Source organism: Saccostrea echinata, unplaced genomic scaffold (genome assembly GCF_033153115.1).
Source record: "Saccostrea echinata isolate AGI-Se365-2 ecotype Australia unplaced genomic scaffold, CSIRO_AGI_Sech_v1 ptg000001l, whole genome shotgun sequence".
Classification (NCBI taxonomy): Eukaryota; Metazoa; Mollusca; class Bivalvia; order Ostreida; family Ostreidae; genus Saccostrea; species Saccostrea echinata.
Window position 1 is genome coordinate 50,123,442 of NW_026889750.1, and position 25,373 is coordinate 50,148,814.

General features: G+C 31.8%; 1 protein-coding gene across 1 annotated transcript in view; it reads left to right on the forward strand.

Annotated features, from left to right (window-relative positions):
- The first annotated feature begins 4,614 nt into the window (after positions 1-4,614).
- The window catches only part of LOC133198285 (fibrillin-2-like), a 56,678-nt gene continuing 35,919 nt past the window's right edge, over positions 4,615-25,373 (forward strand). The window contains exons 1-14 of the mRNA XM_061334403.1: positions 4,615-5,562; positions 18,876-19,143; positions 19,302-19,414; positions 19,506-19,573; positions 19,665-19,900; positions 20,249-20,728; positions 21,440-21,553; positions 22,254-22,370; positions 22,835-23,065; positions 23,452-23,568; positions 23,912-24,028; positions 24,212-24,325; positions 24,415-24,531; positions 24,636-24,752. Of these exons, the coding sequence (XP_061190387.1) occupies positions 4,615-5,562; positions 18,876-19,143; positions 19,302-19,414; positions 19,506-19,573; positions 19,665-19,900; positions 20,249-20,728; positions 21,440-21,553; positions 22,254-22,370; positions 22,835-23,065; positions 23,452-23,568; positions 23,912-24,028; positions 24,212-24,325; positions 24,415-24,531; positions 24,636-24,752 (3,157 nt within the window). The remainder of the gene's footprint in view (positions 5,563-18,875; positions 19,144-19,301; positions 19,415-19,505; positions 19,574-19,664; positions 19,901-20,248; positions 20,729-21,439; positions 21,554-22,253; positions 22,371-22,834; positions 23,066-23,451; positions 23,569-23,911; positions 24,029-24,211; positions 24,326-24,414; positions 24,532-24,635; positions 24,753-25,373) is intronic.

Below are 25,373 nucleotides of genomic sequence, written 5' to 3' on the forward strand. Positions count from 1 at the left end.
CACTAGACAGAAATAACACAAAAGAAATCCATTTTGTAGCTTTATGCTTTTTATCTACCGAAGGAATCGAGCAACATCCTCTCACCGAACTAACATAGATAGATTTAATATATAGTAATCAAAAAAGTCTGTAATATTTCACTAGGCAGAAATAAGACAAAAAGAAATCCATATTGTAGCTTTATGCTTTTCATCTTTTTGATATGTATTTGTATTTAAAATCTAAATCATGTTAATGAAAGAAATGTATAGAAAAAGGGTCTCGTCCAGATTTGTTGAAACACTATAAGACATTTTTATCAACAGTTTTAAAACTAAAATTTTCAGAAGAACAATTCTTTCATAACATTTGTTATATAATCACAAAAATAGAAAAATACGGGTTTAATTTTAGCCTTGAACTTCATGGCATTACCTTTTAAAACTGGTTGGAAGAACTTCTACCTATGGGTCAAGAAAAATAATTCTCAGAAACTTTTATTAAAATGTATTCATTTGTTATTTTACACCAAACCGCAAATATACGTGAGAATTGTTTGTAAACTTTCAACTGAAAAGGTCAGAAATTTACAGCTGAAAAGGAATCCATTCTGTGTGATCTTCGAAAAAAAAACTGTCAAAGAAATTGTCTTTTCCCCCCAGAACAGTACAATCTTTCATATAAATAAAGAAATCCATAAAATTTTCACTATCCTTCACGATATGCTATATTTAAAATGCATCTTCTAATATTTAGAAACATATTTATATAATATATTTTATCAATTTGATAACACGATTAACTGTATGTTTCGTTGATTCTGAATACAAATGTATAGATTTTGTTGGAAGAAGAATTTCGGGAGAGTTCATCGCATCAAAATTCTGTAATATAGAATTCTTGAAATATGTTTAACTTTTTTAAAACTATTGTATACCTTTTTTCCTATAGAGTAAGGAAGCAATAAGTGAAGTCAATTAATCAGTTTAGTTTCTTTCAAAGGGATAATATCTAAAATTACATAGAATTAGGTAAACGGCAGTCTAAAATTGAATTCAAGTCCAATCATGATAAGGATACTGAAATCATTAAGAAAACTTTTTAAAAACTGAATCCCATTAAAATCTCAGAACATATCGAAATACAAAGTCCCCTAGGTTAATGTTGTCGAAGTAGTTATGATAACCAACTACTCCTTAAATCTCACTTGTTTATAAACTGAAGAATTCGGTTTATGATTTCAATAATATGGTGAACTAATCATATGTAAATATGCCTTCAAAATTTAAATTTATTTCTGTTTTTCATTTAAAAGTCGGCCTGGGATGGTCAACGTGAGTGACTTGAAAGTAAGCCTTACATCTATCATTGCTTTCCTCAACCACGGAAAGGACATAAAAACAACACTCAGCGTCGTAGGTCAGCCCTTTTTCTTTTAGAAATTCACTTGCACTGAGGCTTCGCCTTATTTGAATTTCAAATTTCGTTTTATGCTGCTTTTGCAAAGACTTATTAAAGGTGACCTCTATGAATTATGAATAAAGGTTAGAGTTAGATGTACAAGCACCGTTATAGATTTCGAAGACGTTCACCACAAATACGCACGATGGAAGATTGCAATTTGTAATTCTAATTATCAATTCTTATTTCACGATTTAAATTTGATTGCATAGATTTTGGACTCTGAGAAGTCACAAATTTGAATACACACAATATGTTATTTATTTTCAAATTATTTTTGCACTTTTTGTAAGATAAGGCAAATCCACTAAGACATTTTGCATTTTAAATATAGCTAAATGCATTTTTGTTTACTTAACCTATCAAAATAAGTTATTTCAACAAAATTAATCTAAATACCAAGTGATTTTGGAATTGCCTTTACCTTTCCAATCCTATTTCCTAATTAAACAAAATATGTTATTGACAAAATGCTTCAATTTCAACTTTCAATATAAGTAAAAGTGATTATAAGATGAAGACTCTTGAGAATTATACCCTGAAAATTTTATTTTTAAAATTTTGCCAAAAAATGTATAAGTTGATTTGCTTTAGCACCTTTTTGCTGTAAATTATCCCTCACTGTAACACAGAAAATCTTGCTTTCTGCAAATTCTTTTAATATCTGATCACACACACACAATCAAGCAAAATTGATAATGCTTGATATTTTCCTAAACTTCTTTTCCAATCAAAACAATGAATGATTTTATTTAATTCGATAATTTGACAATTATTTATCCTTATAAGTCATATAGTATCTTATGATCTCTTGGAATTTTACAGTCTAATGTTAAACTTGTGCTCTTTAAAAAATGATTTAATTTCAGAATTGACGTTACCAGATAATGCATGTGATTTTCATTATGCATTAGTAAGGATTGTGATTATCTACGAGAAAGTGCACATATATGCATATTGAACAATTTCAAGTGTTATATAACATTTATCCTAACAGAAATTCTACAGAAACAGTAAATTCTATCTCATTTTATAGCAATTAAAAAAATGAATATGTCACTGCTGATGGAAGGAAATCTAGAGAATAACATCTTTAATATTTTTTTCATAAAAAATATCATTTACACAAAAAATGCTATCTTATTTTTTAACATGCATTAATTTCAAAATATCTCGAGAAGATTGGTGATCACAAGTTTAAATTATAGTATATGGTGCCTTTTTGAACTCACTGAACTCTTTACATAACCAAGTATGCCCATATACAAATCAAGCAATGTTTGAATACTCCTATATAAACACTTATTTTGTACTTCAATCTACAGATTAAAATAAGTCACTAAATAATTAATTTTACTAGATAAACTTTAACTGCTGGAAATAAATGGCAGAATTTTTTAAATTGATTTTAGGTGGTTGTATTTTATTAAAATTCCCTATTCTAAACTCATACTATACTAAATTAATTATTTATATAAGAAACTATGATTTGACAAAGGTACTTTTTACACCATAAAGAAAAAAAATATGAACTTTAAACATTGCATGTTTAGCAGGTTTTTAAAACAAAAGAATACGTATACAAATAAAAAATTCGTCATTTTCATATAATGTCCTTAGCTTTATTGAATACACTTATGCATGTTAACCTTTAATTGTAAAATTCTCATAAAATTAATGTCTTATTTGAACCAACGTTTAATTTTAGCATAGATGTTGTTTTTTGTTTTCACATTAATATCCTAAAACACATTGTAAAGGGTGAACAAATATAGTGCTACATTTCTGCGATTAAATAGAACTCTAATAAATTCCCTTGCTGTTAGTTATTCCTCAAACCTTCCGTATTTCCTATCCCCCCAACGCACACACACTCTCTGAAAATGTATTGACTAATCACAATATGTAAAATGGCTGTTAAAAAATTGTTCATTTGAATTTTGAACTGGAAATTTTGGCATAGATTAAATAAAAAAAGGCACCCCTTCCTTTTGATGAAAAAAATATCTGTTATGGATATTTGATCTGCAATTCGATTAATTATCAATGAAGTATATTCTTACTATTGTCAGTTAACTTCTCTCCATACTAAGTTAAGTGATTGTCCTATTTATAGTTTATAGTAGTGGCTGAAAAACTTTTCCTGACATCAATAAGAATTTTTTTTGACAGATATAATAGTTGATCATGAATAAAATATAATTGATTGCCCTTAATGCATATTCAGATACTGATATTTTCAAAATACATCAAACTTTTTTGCCTAAGAAATAACTATTTCACATTGTACACAGGTTTGTAAAACAAAACACACAAAAAATATATTCATCTAACATAGCTTACGTTGACATGTACTAACATCAACACGTACAGACAAACAGACCAAAACATACTGATATAAAGTTTTACAAATTGGTTGCTAATGAAGGCATCTTCGATTTATTGTTTTGGTAACAAAAGCTATGCTAGTCTATTTGCCAATTTCGTAGTTGTCGAAACAACCTTGAAAGTATCTATCCTGTATCAATATTTATACCAAATTCATATCTCTGACTGAAATGTCCGTATGAATATTTTTATAAATTATCATTAACGTATTTCCAATTAAAAAAATTTTAAAATCTCAATGAGGATCACAATACTTTGCAATCTAATCTATTCAAAAATTATACAATAGAAACAAAGTTATGTTATCTTAAGACATTTAAGGTTGACATTCTTAATAGAGCATAAAATTGAATCTTAAATGCTCTTTTGAACGATGATGTGCCGAAAACAGGCGGGGAAACTGTGATTGGCACGCTAAGTTCCATGGACTGGTCATTTCTCTCATTCTTACCTTTTGGGTTTTTAAAGCAAATATTCATTATGCAAAATAATACATGGGAATCGTATATTCTCGTAACACGCTGCCTTAAAGTTATTTGACAGGACTTTGTAGCAACAACGTACTAGTGTAATTAATTATGTACATGGAAATTTTCTTTTAGAAGTTGTTATGAACTGTACTTGGATGGTGTGTTGTTAGTAAGGTGCTCTGCAACAGTTTAATAAAACGTGCCGAGAAATGTGTTCGAAGACTTTAGAATGAATGCATTCATCTTTGATTGACGCATTACTTTAATTAACATAATGTTGTAAAACAATATAGAATACACATAAATTGAGCAGTGATGGGTGACGAGGATCTCCAGAAAATTAAGGTTTTGCCGACTGATCAGGAAAAAGAATTCGGATCTGTCTGGCGAAAATGGATCACACGTAAAATTTCAGAGGAGAAAAGTGTCTCAAGAAAACCGAAGTGGCGTAACTTATTAGATTCTCATCTAAGAAGAAAGCTTAAGAAATCATCAGAATCTGAAAATTCTTTGGATTCAATCGAAAAGCAAGTTGACAGTGTTAATAATGGATCTGATTTAATCAAAAAATCAAATATGTCTGAAAATATTGTGACTTCTTTGAATGATGGTGATGAGGGAGATGAACATCATGATTACATTCACGAAAAACTTAAAGGAAATTTACCAAATCCAATAAAAATTATTCCTAAGTTTCACAGAACATTCTCTCTACCGGATGCTGGTATGAATTTGTCTAGTCCCATTGTCGAAAATGTGTATATTCCAACAAAGGATTATTGTCCATACCTTGATAAACCCCCTAGGAAAAAACGAATCAACAGTGATCCAAACGATGTTGTTCCAATTGTATCCAATGATATAAAGGATGACACAATCGTGATTCCGGAGAAGGATTACTGTCCTTATCTAGACAAGGCACCACGTCCTCAAGTGAAGCAAAATGATTTTGAAGTCCGTAAGTGGATATTGAAAAATGAAGCCGGAGAGGACGAGGAACTTCAAGTATTCTTTCAGGATAACACCTCCTTAAAAGATAGGCGGGTCTCTGTAGGGAAAAACTTGGCTCCAAGATCTAATTCCCTTCCCGAAATATCTTTCACACGCGATAAGCCACCAAAATGGATGGAACTTGTAGATATGAAATTAGGCTTCGGAGATTTTCCAGATGATATTGATAGCATTGTGGAATCTACTACAGAAACAGAAATAACGGAAATAAAAAATAAACCTAATGAGACTGTAGATCAAGAAGTGTTCAAGGTAAGTAAACCATACTAACAATACTGTTCAATTTAAATTACTGGTCAATGTCTAAGAAAGAGTTACATAATTTGCATTAGTAGCAAAGTAATGATGGTACGTGATAAATGTAACATATCTGTAGGTATTTGAACGAAATCAAATAAGAAAAATGCTGATAAAAGAATATATTTTCAATCGCAGTTTGTCTGAGATTCATTTAATAGATAATATTAAGTCATGAATAACCCATTGCTAATTTAGTCGTGAAAATAAGATTGAATGACTCAAGATAGACATGGAATATCATTAACATAATTTAATAATCAATTGGTAATATTTTTTCTATTCTTCATTGAAATGTTTTATTGTTAGCCATCCTTTTGTATTAAAACATATGCGCAGTAAAAGAGATGTAATATGCCATGTAAGTTTGGAGACCACCATAGTTTGATATTGCAATATTACAGAAATTACTGTATACACTGAACATATTTTTTTAAATTGAAGTTTCTTTAATGATATTCACAATATCTTTTCTAAATCTACTTTTGTCATTATTACAAAATGTAAGTAGAGTTATCTAATCCCATAGCTAAAATCCATGTTCTTGCTATATTTACGATTTCGTGTGGATGTAATTATATTATAACAATTCTATTGGTTTTTATTAGTAATCGATTAAATCAGTGAATACATGATTTTGAAATGTTATCGACTGTGTTAATGATTATATTATAAATAATCAATTGATTACAATTAATTACTTTTTGATAATTTTCGTTGCATGAACAGAAAAGTAATATCATTTAACTCAAAAGAAATAATTATGTGTTTACTTATATAAATATCGTAAAAACACAATTCACAAAAATTCGGGAAACATGGTCTTTCTAGTGCAACAAAAGACAATGGGTATTTCAACTTTATTTTGCGGCTCTCTGTTTTTAATATCTTTATTGTGGACAATTTGTAGAAGTGATGTTTGTTGACTTTCATTATTCCCATATATTGTAGAACTTTTCCACGTCGATAGAAAAATTTAGTATGAATTCTCTAGAAATAAATATCCCAAATATTTATCAACATTTAGCTATGTGTTTCCCTAATCATTGCCTTCAGTAATACACAATTAGATCAAGTGTTAACAGGGATTAATTATGATGAATGACTTCAGTTATAAGAATAGGTATAACAATGAAAAATAGCTAATTAGGTGATTGTGATACTCAGGTACATGTGTCACAATTACTATAATGGTGATCCTCTGTGTTTGGATTACTTATCATTATAAATTCTTAAAGAGTTGCATCCTTCTTTTCAGTATTTCTTTTTCCACAGATTTATTTTTAGTAGAGATAGAAAAATTCATACCGAATACAAAAAATGCACAAAACTGATTAATCCGAAAGCTTATTAATTAAAAAGAAGTAATTATACAGAAGAAATGCATGTGTGTACATGTTGCTTTTATTTAAAAGTGAAAAAGTTTTTTTTATTAATAAAAATAGTAGTAGTAGTAGTAGTAGTAGTAGTAGATGATATACATGTATAGAATTTTGAGGAGTAATGTCAAAAATTGGCTTTTTTAAGTATCACCAGTGTATATGAAGAAATAATCAAAACGTAATAAAAAAGTTCAGGATTACAGGCATTTGTTTTGGGGGGTATTTTAAGAGAAATCGATTAAATCAAATTACATGTAATCAAGTTCAATACTTTTGCTGATCTATGATTTCATCTAATTACATGAAAAATGTAATCGATTACGGCAGGTTAGTAATTGCAGTAACGGTTACCCTATGTCTTCAATGCGTTGAATGTTTTTTTTTATCAAAAATATGTCATTTCTTTTCATGCTTTTCTGAAATAAATAGTGATAAACACTGAATAACGACTAAATATTTAACGTTACTTGATCGTTAAACTTTTGAGGTGATTATTATAATTATTTTCTAAAAATTGTTTTTTGATGTAATGAAATGCAAATTGCCGTTTTTAGTATCCTTTCTTCTCTTTGTATATAAAATGAAATTATATTTACAAATCAAGTACACGATAAAAATGAAAATGAAACAGTACAAAAGTTATGTGACAGGGTTGCACGTATTGATGCTAGATGAGTGGCATTCTTAATATCTAATCTTTTGTGTTGCGATTCATTATCAATTCTAAAAGAACACTTATTTATAAACTTTAATGAGAATAGAAACATCTAACTCGGTGTAATTACATTTCTTGCCATGTTATATGTTTGTGATAAATGTTTCTCATTAAATTATAATAATGGAAGTTAAATGACCCTAAATGACCTCTACTGTAATTGTTTTATAAACTTTCAACATTCTCTTACTAAACATTGTATATTTTCATGTGTAGAATAAATTACTTTATCAATTTGATGAGTTTTCCACATGTAAGAAATACAGGCATTTTGACATCATAGACAGTTGCTTTTTCAATAAAAGAGGAACTCGTAAATTTACTTACCTTGTCATTGGTCATTTGCAAAATTATTTTGTTAAAAACATTCTGATTGTACACACAGGTACTCTGAAAGTAAATATTAAAAAGATGCTTGAGTTTCTGATTGACAACATCTTTGTAGTTTTTGGAGATCATGTCTTTCAATAGTCCATCGGTATTCCCATGGGTAACAATTACGCCCCGTTATTAACAGACCTATTTCTGTATTCATATGAAGCAGAATTTATTTTAAAAAACTTATACATGAGAAGATTGATTGATTGATTGTGTGTTATTTTACGTCCCGTTCGAGACTTTTTCACTCATGTAGAGACGTCACCATATACCTGCAAATGGTGACGTCTCTATATGAGTGAAAAATTCTCAACCGGGACGTAAAACAACATACAATCAATTAATCATCATTATATGAGAATTGAATAATAATATTGCAATGAAACATAACCCAAAAGGTAATGTATGTGAAATATTTTGAAATATACTGTCAAAAATTTAAAAAAAAAAAAAAAAAAAAAAAAAAAGGCGCAGAAACAAATATTTTTGGCAATATGCTCGTGCTGATTTTATAGCAATGAAGCATTCTCTCGTCTTAAAAACAATTAATGATCATTTGAAATAATTTGTATTGTTTGTTGTGGATTTTTTAAAGATCGATCAAAGTTTGTTATCTTCCCCTTTTTCATTAGCTATGTGTAGCATAAATTCATTAAATATATAGTACAAATGTTTTCTTTTCAGTTCTCTTTATCTATATATAAATAATATCTATACTTCAGATTCAACATTTATTAGTTCTTTGTACCGAGACATTCAATTTACACAGCTCTTACAGAACATGCTGAATACTTATGCGAAGTATGTTTATATGCAATTTTAGAGTATTTGATACGTATATACAATGTCCCTTAAATACATAACATCATTTTCATCTTTTACCATTCATTGGTAGGAATTATTTATACAATCATTTACGTAATGTTTTCAACATAAGTTACCTTGAATCATCATTTTCATATTGAGCTTCGTTATTGGAACACAAATAAGATGTTGTTGTATGGGCCATTTAACCTGGCGAAAGTTAAGTTAAAACTCTAAAAGTTTGTAACTCTTCCTGTATCAAACTAAACATAAATATAGAGTAACCACGCATACAAGGTTCATTGAAGGGTAATGAATTTGAGCAATTCCCCAGATCTCCTCATTTAATATAAAGTCTTTTCAAACTATCGACACATATGCTTTGTAGACAACAAAGTGTACAAGTCTGGAATAACTAAGATATTCATATTGTCATCCTTATGCTTATGCTCCGGATTTTTAACGTAATTCAGCAATTAACTTTTCTGTAAGAGTTATGGAGTTTGTTTGAGCATGTTCCACGTACGTACTATTTCTAAAACAAGGCAGGCGATTGACAATTAAGTTGATGACACAAGGATATCAACAATCTCGTTAAAAATCAACATTTCGCAAATTCTATGGTCGATACAATAACCTTGTTGCGAACTTGTCTGTCGTTCGTCGAATGTCGACTTAGGTCTTTCATACAAATTGTTAGGCCATTATTTTGACACTGAATTGCCTATAGTTATTCCGTTTACTCGATCTTGACAAGGAGCACACTGTGTGTGACCGGTCGACAGGGGTTGCTTACTCCTCAATGACACCTGGCCCCATTTCTGTTTTCGGAGCTTCGTGTTGGCTGCTCATGATTTGTATTATTTAAACTGACTTTTGAGAATGTTCGCTGTGTGCAATCTTCACATTTCATGAATGAAAGGGCTAACTAAAAAACTACTATTTGTATATAACTACGAATAGTCATATTTTTTATAAGGTAGAGCAAATTGAACTTGTAGCATACCTTCTCTCAAACCATTGTCTAAAGATAACCTGGTTTTGTTTTATTCTGAAACATTTGTCATCATTTTCACCTTAAATGTATAGAAGAACTAAAAAGGAGTGAAATATAGAGATAATGAACGTTAATCGTGCATAAAATTTCAAATCAACAATACAAGTTAAGAGCACTCACGGACCCCTGAAATCTTCAGAGGCGGGAAATGCCATGCCACATATCTTTCTCCAATAGTAGTAGGTATTATTTGAAAATGAATACTTAAATAGATTTTTTTTATACTTGATAGATATGGAAGACGTAATATATTTGATGTATTAGAATGTTCCTTTCTAGAGAAAAATGTAAATTATTTAAAAATTCAAGATAATGTTATAACAACATTTGATGTATTAGAATGTTCCTTTCCAGAGAAAAATGTAAATTATTTAAAAAGTCAAGATAATATTATAGCAAATGTTTCCCCTGGATTAGCTTCAAACGTAGTACATTGATGCAGAAGACAGCGGGGGTGTTTCTTTGACCTTCACTCTGTATCATATATCAATGATTAGGTCACTGGGTAATGGGATTTTAATAATAAGAAATTTTAAATAATTGATTTTGTTATGTATTAATTGTTAACCTTGAAATTAATGATTGATTGATTGATTGAATATTGTTTAACGTCCCTCTCGAGAATTTTTCACTCATATGGAGACGCCACCATTTGCAGGTGGAGAGCTGAAAATTTTGTCCTATAGTCGGCACTTACGGCAATTGAGAAGTGAGGGATCTTTTTCGTGCCAGCACCTACTGCGACACGGGACCTCAGTTTATACGGTCTCATCCGAAGGACCGGTCTCCACGTCCCACAGTGGGATTCGAACCCCGACGTAAGGATCAACTCCTTACTTCTCGACTCTAGAGCCGACGCTCTAACCACTGCACCACGCGGGCGACTGAAATTTATTGAAGTTTTTACTATGTTATCATCAAGGTCTTGCCAAATAGGTTATACGGCGTCACCATGTTATCCGTTGTCATTAAAAACAATCGAATAAGTTGTGTATAAAATTTCTTTTCCAACGTAAATAGATGATCTTTTCGCTACTATAATACAAAAATATTCCACTAGTAGTTGAAATGTCTATAAATCTTGATACTAAATAACCTGTTTTACCTTCTGTAGGTTATGAAACATCTTTAAGATTGAGGCATTTACTACAAGCATATCGTTACATAGCATGTCCATTATAAATCATTAGAAAATTACGTATTTGGTGCACTCAAGGCATGGGCGTAGACAATGAGAAAAGAACACGGTGACTTATAACTAAATATTCCAATATCTTTTTCGCATACGTTGCACATAATAAGTCTTTTTTTAAAGATCAAACTGACAACACGACATTAAGGGAATTTTTTTTTTTAATCTTGATATTGTAGTTAACAGATTGAAGAGTTTTACAATGGCATATATTTTTAGGTAGTCTTTAAAGCTAAACTATGCATACAGGCAATTATATTCAATCGCTGGGCAAATTTAATCGTGGTACACTACAAAATTTATCAGTGTTATTGTATATATTCTTGTTGCACTGTTGTATTTTTTTCAAAACTAACTTTTTAAATTGGAAAAAAAGAGCCAGACAAAATTAATAGCAAACAATTTTTGAGACAATAAATTGCAATTGATGAAAGGTTCGTGATTTTCTGTACAATAATATCAATGAAAATATGTCTTAGAAATATTAAATGCACCTTTATATCGTTCAAAAAAATCGAAATTAATTGAAAAAAATTGTCTAGAAATAGTTTGACTATTGACAAATAAATTGATGCTACAAGCATATCAACAATTTAAAGTCAAAATTTCTTAAATTCTAGGGTCGATACAATGACTTTGTTTGCAAAGACAATCTGTCGTTAAGGATTTTGAATGATGTTTTCATGAGAAGAAGAAAACACTTGCTGTGGTCTTCAACTCGACGTTCAGATAAACCGACGACGTTTTATCAATGAACAATAGTTACTTCCATTCATATGTCAACTTGATATATACCAGTGAACTCGGAATTTAAAAACCTCAAAATCTGCCACATCTGTTTCATATATGGAAATTTTACAGACAATAAACGATAAGGGTCAACTAACAACTAAATTGTATGACAAACTAGATGACTTCAGATTTTCCATCGTCAAATTCTCTTATTTATGTCGTAATATTCCGCTACTAGTATCATCTGCATATCTTGTTTATGTCTCCCAACTTATCCAATAATCAAAAGCATGCTCAGAGTACGATCAATTCATAAACCGAGACAGACTACGAACAGATAAGTTGATATTGCAGGGAATTGCAACAATCTCGTTTAAAGTAAGCATTTCGTAAATTCTATGTATGTTATAATGACATTTTTAGCAAATGTAGAAATGTAAGGTCTTTGTTTTTTACTACACTTGACGACGGAATATTCCGTCTACCTGATCAATACATAGGGCTCATGGCGGATGTGACCGGACAGGGGATGCTTTCTCCTCCTAGGTCTGATCCCATTTCTGGAATTTCCAGGGGTCCGTGTTTTATGTCCTGTTCACAGATTTGTATTGTTCGCAGTTTTTTTTTTAGGTCGATCACTGTTCGTTATCTTCATCTTTTACATTAACATTAATCGTTAGGGCATTATTTTCACACTTTATTGTTTATGGATTTTCCCATTTGCCCGATCATGACAGGAACATGGTGGGCGTGACTGGTCTTGAGGCGATGCTTGCTCCTCCATGGCACCTGATCCAACCTGTTTTCGGAGGTCTGTGTTGACTCTGCTCATAATTAAAACTGTTTAATTGGACTTTTGAGAATGATTACTGTTCGTTATCTCCCTTTTTTAGAATCACTTTTTTCAGCACCAAATAAAGGGAGATGATTTATCGGACAATAAACTTAGGAATCTCGTTTACATTTATCCAGAGAGATAACACAAAACACCGCTGTAATTAAGTAAAATTTATTTTTCTTTACCTGCATACTCTTTCGATGAATCTTCCCGATCAATATCAATAATAATAAAACATTGCATAACATGTGCTTCACTGATTTATTGTTGTCTTGGGACTGCATGGCACGCCCAATTTGATTTCTGAAAATTCTAGCCTTTTTTGCGTGAGATTTATTGAAGTTGGCAGACAAAATGATAATCTGTTCAAACTTGAAGATCTCTTTGATTGATTAATTGGGAAGTTTAGACAGTCTTGAGACTGAACTACTATCTTTTCCCTTATATTAAAGGCCCTGAAATTGTTATACAAACTTAAAATTCAAAAATGATATAAAATTTGAATGGGAATTTTGGAGGAAAACCAATGAAAAAAACTAATATGATTTAATCTGCTTTATCCCTTCATGTTCATTGTCAACAATAGATTAAAATTCTAAAAATAGACCATGAATGCATTGACTGCAATTTCTTTTATGAGCTACATAATTTTGACCTTCATTTTCTACGAGTGAAATCTGCTCTGCTAACATTTATTTATCACAGGAGATATTTTAACTGTGACAAACCGCCATATATAAACATGCCATGTGACACTTATTCCATGCCATTCCTTGTATCTCTAATTCCAGGGTTAGAGAGGTCCATCTGTTGCGTACAGATGACGAGAGAGAAAAAACTTGCCCTAATTAATGAATCACAAAATGTCCTGTTTTAGTTAAAGAAAACGTGAAATGATAATAAAACTGGAAAAATGATAATAAAACTGGAAAATGAATGACTGACACGAGAAACCAGGAGCACTGGAAGCTATTTGTAGATTTCAGATTTTTTTTTTTCAATGCCGTAACAGGTTTTAAATTTCCAATTTGCGAAATAAATCACAAATTAAATTGCTTTTTTGTTTACATGTACTTAATCAAAATATTCCCTTTGTCCATTCTGTTTGTTTAGAAATTTCGTTCATTGCTAGTATGTTATGAAAAAGTATTGAAATTTGAATGGTTGGTATTTTAACATGTAATTGCATTCTCTGAGACAAGCAACTAAAATCTTAGATAAGATCCGTTGCATTAGTTAAGTTTTTTTCCAATTTATCTGGGATCTTTGACAAGATCAGGTCAATTTTTTGTCATCGTTGTATTGATCATGCGGAGGAACCCCAAAAGACGACGTATTTCTATCTGAGTCAAATGAAGACACATCTTTTGATATGATCATTTGTCGTATAATTTTTATGTTCACAGCTGTGAGTACTTTCCCATTACCAAGGTTGTCCTAAAATGTATTCATGTAAATGATTCTTCTAAGAAAAATGTATAAAGAAATATGGCCGAACACTTTCAAAAATGAATAAACAATCTTAGGGAGATTTCATGTTAGGAAATGATAAAATGATATAAGTTTTTTTTTTATTTAAATCTCATAATAATATTTTTTTCGGGGGGGGGGGGGTGCACGTGGTGTATAAACAGATCCCGATCAAACTATTTCAACTCTAACAAAGATATATGTGTCCTCGACATTCCGAACAGAAAACAGTGCTTTTAATGCACATTTAAGCAATAAATTAAACAAAAACATGTCCCAAAAGAAGGATGCGGCAAAGCGATAAAGTGTGTCTTTTATGTCATCCATTTTACTGAACTGCACACCACAGAAGTTTTAAAATAAGCATGAGCATAAATCAAAACAGCTGGATGATTTTATAATTGACTTTTGTACATTTCTGGTCTCTGTTTGTTAATCATCATAATACGTTGACAGTGATATGTATCCAGACACAAATGGTCATTACAGGGCTATGCATGCAGAAAATGAACCTTACGGATTGTTATTTTGAAATTTATTGCAAAAGTCTTCACCGTATGTTGACATATATTAGTGTTAGAATACCTCTTACTTTATCATGTTTCTTTATGGTGTTCTTGCTAAATGATTGATATTTCAAACATGTAGATAAAAATAATTAACACGACCTGTTTAATTGTGAAATGATTGTTTTACACTTAACAACTTATAACAAGATTCAAAGGAGAAAAATGGGTGAGTATGTCAGAGATACTGCGCAAGGCTAGCACTAAGTTTCAATTGTTATGGAGAACAGCTGTGGTTGTGGCAAAAGCTGCATAAAATGTGCTTGACAAAACCAAAATCTAATATTTAATTGACCGTTTTCTCTAGAAACAGGTGTTTAATGCAAATTATGTTTGGGTTATTTAGAAGTAATATTTTTTTCTTATTCAAAGCACACATCAATTTCAGAGAACAGCTGGAATGAATATACAATTTAACAAAGTATGTAACAAATATGAAATTTGTTTCAAAATTTGACCCGTTTTAGAAATTCTTATTATTGATGAGTAGCGACAGAAAAAATGACAACAATTTCCTTGCTACCGAACCCACCAATAAGAAGGTGTCCCGGAATGTTTGAATGTCAAATAACGTAGATCCTACAGCTCTGTAAGGGTTCGTGATTGATAGCCACAGATTCCTCTCTTTAAGTTAATTATGAAATAAATAAATAAATTTATTTTTTTATACATCACTTATTTCTAATGAAGATGTGTGTTTGGATATGTAAATATCAAGCCATAAACTCCGTAGAAAATCACACAATTGACGAAACTGATTTTCGTGATCTCCATTTGCTGAGAAGGATCTAAAACTAAATTATGAAAGATTATTTTAAGAATGAATTTTCAACCAAAAAAAAAAAAAAAAACAAAACATGTAAAGGTTTTTGACTAATTAAGTTCTTTTTTTCTTTTTAAATGTAAGTTATTAACCCTATAAATTTCATTAGCTGTTTCTGCTATTTCTTGTTCCTGCTTTGAGTTTCTTAAAAATAGTTTTCCAGCTTAATTTTGGTAAAAGAGGGAATCCGCAAAATATCAAAGATTATTATAGTGCATCATTCCTCTGAAACCCAAATTCCTGTAAAGGATCTATTATAACTGATGATAAGCATATCTAATGAATGTCACAGTAACTGCCCAGTCTTTCTTGATTAGAAATCCACAAATGCAATTATACTTGAGATTTTTTTTCACATTTTACATTGTTCATTTTTACCATAGCATCCTCTTTTTTCATGGGAACGGATAATGAAAAAAAAAGAGAATTTATTTCAAGATACAATAACGGAAGAAATATTTCTGTGTTTCTGTGTTTTTGTCCTGTTTACGATTTGTTTTGTTTTGTTAAATGGATTTATGAAGATATTTCCTTGTTTTTGTTCTGTTTACGATTTGTTTTTTGGATTTATGAGATTGATCACTATTCGTTATCTTCACATGTATCTCTGCTGGTGGACAACCTGCCCCCCCCCCCAAAGGATACTTGTCCTTCCATATATAATAGAAAGATTAAGAATTCCACACTAGCTGACTTGTCGTTTAGTGTAAAGAGGTGTCACTCTGTTGAGTCTACAAGAGGCACAACCTCTAACAGAATGGTTGGTGCCCCTCGAGTTGTCCTTCGAGACTGTCTTACATACATTATACAGATAACCAGTTCTGGTATAAAACATACAGCAACTTTACTGGAATACAAGATTGTAAACTTTCAACCAGAGATGTTTTTGACGATTCAAATTTGGAGAAAATGTATTTCAGTCCCAAATGTTGTTCAAAAATTTGTAAAACCTGTGATATTTTGATAACCAAATTTGTTTTAAATACGAACTCACAGGACAATGTTTTAATACCAAAATTTGAGAAGATCTGAGCTGCAAGTCTTCTAAAGTTGCCTATGGAATTGAATGTAATCTTTATGACCTTACTTATGTGGGAAAACACAAGGGCTGACTCAGCAAGAGAATTTCAGGACCTAGATTTCAAATAAATAATGGGAATGGCAACATCTGAATGAACATTTCAATTTTCCCGACCATCCTGTTGTTTCTATGAGGCTCAGAAATTTAGGAAAAAAATATCCACCCCACAATTAGCCCTACTTTAAATACTCCATTCTGTTGACAACGAGAGTACTGGATTAGGAAGTACATTTCCATATGGTTGAAATGATCACATTAATTATGTAGGAAATTCAAGCCCACAGTGTACAATGTGAATGTGATGAGAGTTTTTAATAGAACACCAAGACGTAAGCGCAGTCATCGACATCGTTCATACAATAAGCCAAATATACACGATGTTTCATTTAATTCGCTACTACCTTTCGACAATAAACAATTAGCTCTCATCACATTCGCACTAAACTTTACTCTGCGCCCTTGAAACTCGTATTATTATGGATTATCTGAGGAAGCTAAAGTAAGTCCGTACTTAGATTCTACAGACTAAAGGTCAAAAGGTCGTATGTTCGAATCACGGCCGCGACTGACCTAAGTTGATAAAAAAAAATAGGTAACAAGTGTTCCTTCGCCAAGCACTTTGAAGTGAAAGTTGAGGGTCCTTCGAATGAGACCTTAAAGACCGAGGCCCGTGTCACGACAGACGTTGGCACAATAAATATCCCTCAATATCAATGGCCCTGAGTGCCGAGTAAAGGTCTAAATTTGAAGCCCTTCATCGGTATATGGTGACGTCTCTACATGGGTGAAAAATTCTCGAATGGGACGTAAAACAACAAACTATCAATCAATCGATGGATCAATCACGAGAACATGCACTGAGTACGATTAATTGTTAAATCGAGGCAAGCTACTGGCAAATAAGTTGTTACAAGGATTTCACAAACCCGTTTAAAGTCATTTTTCGCAGATTTTGTGGTCGATACATTGAACTAGTGAGCAAATACAATCCATCATTAAGTCGAATGCTGACTGACGCTTTCATACCAATTGTTAGACCATTACTCACACACTGAATTGTTTAAGGATTTTTCCGTTTTCCCGATCATGAAAACGAGCACACCGGTTGACAGGTAGTACAATCAATTGTTAAACCGAGGCAAGCTATTGGCAAATAAGTTGTTACAAGGATTTCAGCAATAATCTTCTCTACAGACAAATAAATTCACTTTTTTGAATTTTCCGTCTTCCGACAGCCATGTTGACTTACTGACAATATCTCTAGATATGTCTGCAGATACGACTATAAAGGGTAAGGAGGTGGATAAAATATACAGGTTGGTAATAGAATATGTCTAGAATTAAGGAATGAAAGATAGTTGATTAACCAATGCTGGAAAGTGGAGAAATACATCTCTAACCGTGCGCAGAAAATATTGCGCTGTAAATTGCACTTTTTTTGGCATTACGGGATCTGTAGCGTTATGGTCAAAGGCTAAAATATAAAACCATAACGCTTCAGTTCTGCATCAACTTTTAAAACAAACAACCAGACCAGTGTTTTTACAACAATTAACACCCAGAACAAGAAATCTGAGCAGAGTAGACACACCAATCAAAAATTAAATGAACCTAGATATAACGTAAAAATGCATTTCGTGGTGAAAAAGACCGTCGGGTTACGGAAAACGGAATTCTGGATAAACGAAACAAAATGACGTTAAAAAATTCCGTTCCCATGAAAAATAGTCCGGAAGCTGAAGTGTCCGGATATCCAAGGGTACACTGTAATATTAAAAATCGAAATTGACATTTTTAATTCATAAAATATGGAAGTATTCCTTCATTAAAAGGTCCTTGACATGAAATATTATATGTGTCTAAAGCATTTGCTTTGTATTTTTTTCAACATAAATCTTCATGACGTTCCGGTAAACATTTTGGAATATTCTACAATCAATTATAAGCAACATAAATTTGTTTTGAAAAAAGGGGATTGTTAAGTTTCAATTCCTATTTTAAAATAGTAAAGAGAACTTGACCTTTACGTATCGTGATAGTTTGTCACGTTGATTTTCGATTTGTTTGTACAATTCTATTTAATTGTCAAAAAAAAAAAACATCAATCAATTTGAATTAGATACCTAGGCCTTGAAAACAGAAAGTATGTTTACATATTATTTAGGCTTTTGTAAGGTGATGCAGCACATTTTGACCAGTAATATAAATAGGTTTATTTTCTTCCTTGAAGCCTGCCTTAAGGTATACCCCGTCCCAGCCATGGTGGCTTCCAGGAATGTTGGGTTCCCTTCGGGACACTCCAGACTTCGGAAAATACTCACGCTTCTCCTCTTTTTCTACATTTGCACGGTCCACCACGGCATCAGAGATCACCAAGGAGCCGTCAGAGGAGAACCTCCGGCGGAGGAACACAGTGGTTGTCATACTAATGATCATTGCAGTACTGGCCGCCATTGCTGTCATTCTTGGCATTACGCTCTACTTTCTGTATCATAAAGGTATTTTACCAATTAGAAACACTTCCTGTACAAATTGTTAATGAACAAAATCGTCATCAAGCTTACGTCATCATAATCACCAGGATTAAATAACCAACACTATTTCCTATAGTTTAAATAAAAGAAGTTGTACGACTGACTTTTAAATTTATTTACAGCAATAATCCGAGCCCACATAGATTTAACCATTCATAATCGTAATTTCACTGACGCAATGGACAACCACACATCATCTGATTTCAGAAACATAGCTGAACCTTTATGTGATGAGGCGAGTTAAATTATCTTATTTGTTGCGCATGAAATTTCTGTCAATTTATTGACTCTAAATATTCAAACTAATTGTGTTGTATATTTTGCAGATGGACAAATATTTCTTTACCAGTAAATTCAAATATTTCTACCTCCAGTGCAAAGTTCATGACCTCAAGTAAGTCACAGATCCTGAATGAAGCAACATTCGATTTTTTCTTTAATGTTAAACCCAAGAAAGTACTCACCAGTTTTCAATCTATTTACAGGGATAATGCCGGGAAAGTAGGTGTATACTTTACAGTTGACTTTCTGGACAATATTTACACACAGAACGTTAAGGACATACAGGATGTTATTCTGAAGAAGTCTGGACGATTAGTAAAGGACAACGCCCTATTCCTTGTCATCCGGGACTTCTTGGTTTATATAAAGAGCTTCGGCATACGACTGGAAAAGATTCCTACAGACGGACCAATCAACTTGCCCCGTATTCCATTCTACGGTACCGTATAATACAATGATTCCTTCGTGTTTTTGTCTCCATTTTTGGATTTTAAAAATCTGTGTCTGTTCATCCTGATAAAGAAAATGCCTGTTTTATATTACATCAATACATGCAAGGTAAAAGGTGTTTGCAATTTGCATGAAATATTGCTTTATTTGGTATCATTAATTTTTTTTTTCATTATGATTTATTCAGAAACATGCCTATTGTAATATCTAAATAGAATTAATATTTTGTTTCACTTAATAATCACCTGAAGCTTGCTTATACATGTAAAAATAAGCAAAACATAAGGGACTAATGGAATATATCATTACCAACTGAATTCAATAAATTCACCATCAGCGGACAGTACTCTTACTATTTTGAGTACGGAGAAAACACCAGCGGATGAAATCACATCATCTACGGTTAAACCAGCACCAAAAACAAGTAGAATTCCAAATTCACAAGCAGAAATACTGGCCACAAGCGTGGGAACAAATGCCACCACACCTATGACGTTAACAACTAGTGTAGAGCCATCTCTAAGAGTAGGCGCACTTAAAAAAGAGACATCTACAATTTCTACCACTACCGAGAAATTAAGTACAGCCCAAACTCTGTCGTCAACTTCTAGTAAAGCACCATCTTTGAGAACTGGAACGCTTGAAGTGGATACCACTTCCACGACCACTACCACTACCAGTGCGTCCACTGCATTACCTCCGCTGTCAACCACTATATATAATCCTAACTTTTGGGATTTATTATTGAACAGATACGGATTAAGGGAAGGTGTCGTGGAAGAGGGTTCATCCCTTCCAAAGCCGCCGAAGAAACCTGGTGAGAATGTGCACAACTATCACCTAGACTCCTCTAGACGCCATCTTCCCAATAATCAGCTTTCGTAGAAGCGTACCTCCAGCACCTAGATCTCAATATTCATTTTTGTAACAGTTTTGCCTTGCGTAGATTGTTCATGTAGTCTTTTACTAATAGCAGTAACGGTGCAATTATTAATATTTATTTATTAATACATGTTTTTGTGGAATGTTTTGTAGGTGTCGAATTTAAGGATTTTATCTCTTGTTTATCAATGTTAAAATAAACATTTTTCATTTGGTTCCGTATTAATAAATTTGCGGATTATCGACAACACTTAAAATATTTGTTTAGCAAGGAAGACTTCTTTTACAACTTTTACATTAAGCAGTTACTTTTTCCCCTTTTGTAAACAGCTTAAATAAAATTTGTTGTCTCCGTAAAGAGTTTGTTTTTGTTAGCATGTGTAAATTTATATATAAATTCAATGCATAGAGAATTATATAAACAAACGAATTGTCCCCATTTATAAAAAATATCAAAGTTACAAACCAACTTAAGTAAGTATGATATATGGTGATGGCGAACATTAAAGAAATTTACATTACATATATTACTTATATGATAGAAAGTAAACAATGTCTTTTGAGAGAAAGTGCATCTTGTTGTATTAATTGAATGAGAAGAAATGATAAAGTTAACAAAGATAAATATTCTTTTTTAAAATTATAGATGACAAATGTACAGAAGAACCCTGTAAGAATAATGCCACATGTATAAGTAATGGTCCCACTCTCTATAGCTGTATCTGTGCAAGAGGCTGGAAGGGAATACGCTGTGAAACAGGTATATTACATCAGATCTATATCAGATGCATGCATTCCAGAACTATTGCAGAATCTTTTAATAATACAATGATTAAAAAATCATAACAATGATACTGTACAAAATTTTAAAAAGAATTTTAAAAAACAACCAAATTAAACATATACAGAATTATAAGTAATCATTTGTGAATTTGTATTTAGATATCAACGAATGTACGAAATATCCCTGCAAAAATAACGGGACATGCATTAATACTGATGGAAGTTATCTTTGCCTCTGTGATGAAGGATGGACAGCCCAAAATTGCACAAAAGGTAGAGAGATAAAAGTTATAGAAATTCTACATTTTAAAGTTACATTTTATCTATGGAAACGCCTTAAATGAACAATTCACTATTTTTTTTTATGGTTCATTATTTTTTTAAGATGTAAACGAGTGTGAAAAATCACCTTGTCATAATAATGGGACCTGCATAAATACTGCTGGATCTTATTTCTGTGTTTGTCCACCGGGCTGGACGGGACGCAACTGTTATAATGGCAAGTGAATGTAAAACAACATACAGAATGAACATAACCTCATAAGTTTAAGATTTATACATACAACTCAATTATCCTTTAATGTGGAGATAAGTTAAAAAATTTAAAAATATAATTTTATTGAGCAAATCTTTAAATCAAGAAGTAGGGCTTACTTTTATTCAATCTTTTTCCGAAGATGTCCAAGAGTGTTCTACATTAGACCCTTGTCAGAATAACGGTACCTGTCTAAATAATAATGGCTCTTATGTTTGTCAATGTATGGAAGGCTGGCAGGGACAACATTGTCAAGATGGTATGATTTACGGATGCCCAAAACATAATAACATGTCAAATATTTGAATTGAATTATTTCAATATAAAAATTTATGAAAAAATAATCCAAATATCTGATAAAACTTGAAATTAAATCAGAAATGTTAGAAACAGAGCTATTTTTAAGTTTCTGGATATTTACAGATCAAAATGAATGTCTTTTGTCTCCATGTCAACACAATGGTAGTTGTACAAACATCCCAGGTTCCTACACATGCAATTGTACTGACGGATGGCAGGATAAACATTGTCAAAAAGGTACTAAAACATACATCAAAGTGATATATTCCAATAATGTACTTTTCCCATGTTTAAAGTACAAAACATTTTTATTCTACATTTCAAACACATTTTGTTCTTCTTTGAGGTTTTATAGTGGTGAATATTGAATAATCATTAATGAGTTCACATGCATTATTCATTTTTTTCCTTAATATTTCCCAGACGTGAATGAATGCAACAGTTCCCCTTGTCATAACAATGGAACGTGTATTAACAATGAAGGATCATACACGTGCAACTGTACAGAGGGCTGGAGAAACAAAAACTGTGAAGCTGACATCAATGAATGTTCAGAAACCCAACCGTGTCAGAATAATGGCACTTGCTACAACAACGACGGCTCATATACCTGCAGCTGTTTAAAGGGCTGGCGGGGTCAAAACTGCCAAGATGGTAAATTATGAAATACTTCTACGAAAATAAAATAGAAAAAAATACTGATCAATGTTCAAATTGAAGGGTTATATGTGTAAGAGTAGAGCTTTAGTTTTTGTAATATTTGTTTTTAGATCAGGATGAATGTGATTTATATCCTTGTCAAAATAATGGTACATGCGTAAATAGCATTGGATCATATGACTGCATCTGTACAGAAGGATGGCAGGGACACACTTGTAGTAAAGGTAACGATGCCATCTGTGTTATCAGAAGTTACCTGAGTCACTTGAGTAATAATTTACGCGATGATTTAGCACACTTCAGACATTAATGTCAATGACCCTTTTCATTTTTATAAACAAAAACCCTAGAAAAATAAGAGATGTGTATATAATTTGCAGATATTGACGAATGCGTAATTTCCGATCCCTGTCAAAACAACGGAACATGTATAAATAATAATGGCTCTTACGTTTGTGATTGCACAGAGGGTTTTATTGGAAGGCATTGTATGGAAGGTGAATCTAAATAATCCTACTTCATAATGACCAATTCGTCATCTTGATCATTTATCATTTTATTTATGAGGTAAACCGGACATAAAAAAAACCGATTTAATCTGGTAAAGAATAAATCAACAATTTAGAAACAAGGAAAAATCCTATTTGTTCAATTCTTCATCCAAGAAATCTATAGTATTTTGATAAATGACCAGTCATTTTTCATCTTAATTTTGCAATAAATTTAAATAACAACTTTTTACGTGTCATTTTTAGTTTATGATTATACTCAACTCTTATATTTTGATAAATTTAAATTGACGTGAATGTTTCATTGGATGTGTGTTTTTTCCTTTCAAAGATAGAAACGAATGTGAAAAACTTGGATTGTGTGAGAACAGTGGAACCTGCCACAATAATAATGGCTCTTACGTCTGTATGTGTATGGAGGGCTGGCAAGGACAACATTGTGAAAAAGGTGCATACAGATACAGTACATAACATATAGATGTATATAGTATTTATTTGTGACTGTATTTTTCATATAGAGATTACAGAAAAAATGTTTTCGCCATTTTTTAAAGTTTTATACCATAAACTATTTTTTGTGGGATCATGAATTTCTTCGGATAAATTATATTCCATTCTTTCATATTTTTAGATAAGGACGAATGCAAACAATTTCCTTGTCAAAACAACGGAACATGCATCAACACTGTTGGCTCATATATGTGTAATTGTACCCAAGGATGGTCCAGTCAAGATTGTCAGATAGGTACTACCAATTGGCAAATTGCCAAAAAAAAATTACTTAAAATTATTAACATCGTTGTGTCAGATAAAACTATATCAACTTTAATATAGATGTGGACGAATGCAGAGACACAGATATATGTCAGAACAATGGAACCTGTCACAACAACAATGGCTCCTATACGTGTGAATGTATGGAGGGCTGGCAGGGCCAGCATTGTCAGGAAGGTGAGTGAGGGGATATTGGAAATTTTGAGTGCTTAGTGTAATAAAAGCGGACTTGAAGGAAAAATATTGAAATGATATGCAGTTTGGACACTTTATTGTTTCAGATATAAATGAATGTGATGTTAAAGGACTGTGTGAAAATAACGGAACATGTGTGAACAGTGATGGGTCTTACTCTTGTATCTGCTCTCCAGGATGGCAGGACATACATTGCCAACAAGGTATCCATCGGTTTAGCATGTTATGTTCATATTTATCATAATAAGGACTTCGTCTATGTGTACTATGGAAATTTTATTTATAAGATGTAATGAGTCGATTTCCAGGTCACCTCTGAATAAATTTACCTCTTTGATTGTAGAATTTTGCATTTGATTTATAAAATGTACCAACGTCACGTGTTCCTTTAATCTTTTCTTTTAGATATAAATTTATTTTTTACAAAAAACCCCCAAAGATTTAAGGATACATTTGAAATAATAGTTAAGTATAGTTTTACAATAATCAACATTTGTTTTAGATGTAAATGAGTGTAGATTATTTCCCTGCCAAAACAACGGAACATGTATCAATACTGAAGGATCCTACACGTGTAACTGCACAAAAGGATGGAGTAACGCAGACTGTTTAGAAGGTGAGGGCATTTAATATCATTACATCACAGTTAAAATAAGAAACTAATGATGGGACGATATTAACAGTATATCTTAACTAATAACGGGGCCAAATCAACAGTATATAGGAAAATATCTTAACTTCCTTCAATAATGATTTATTTTTCATTAAGATGTGTAATAATCTGTAATAATCACTCTCCTTTACTATGAAACAACAAAAATCAA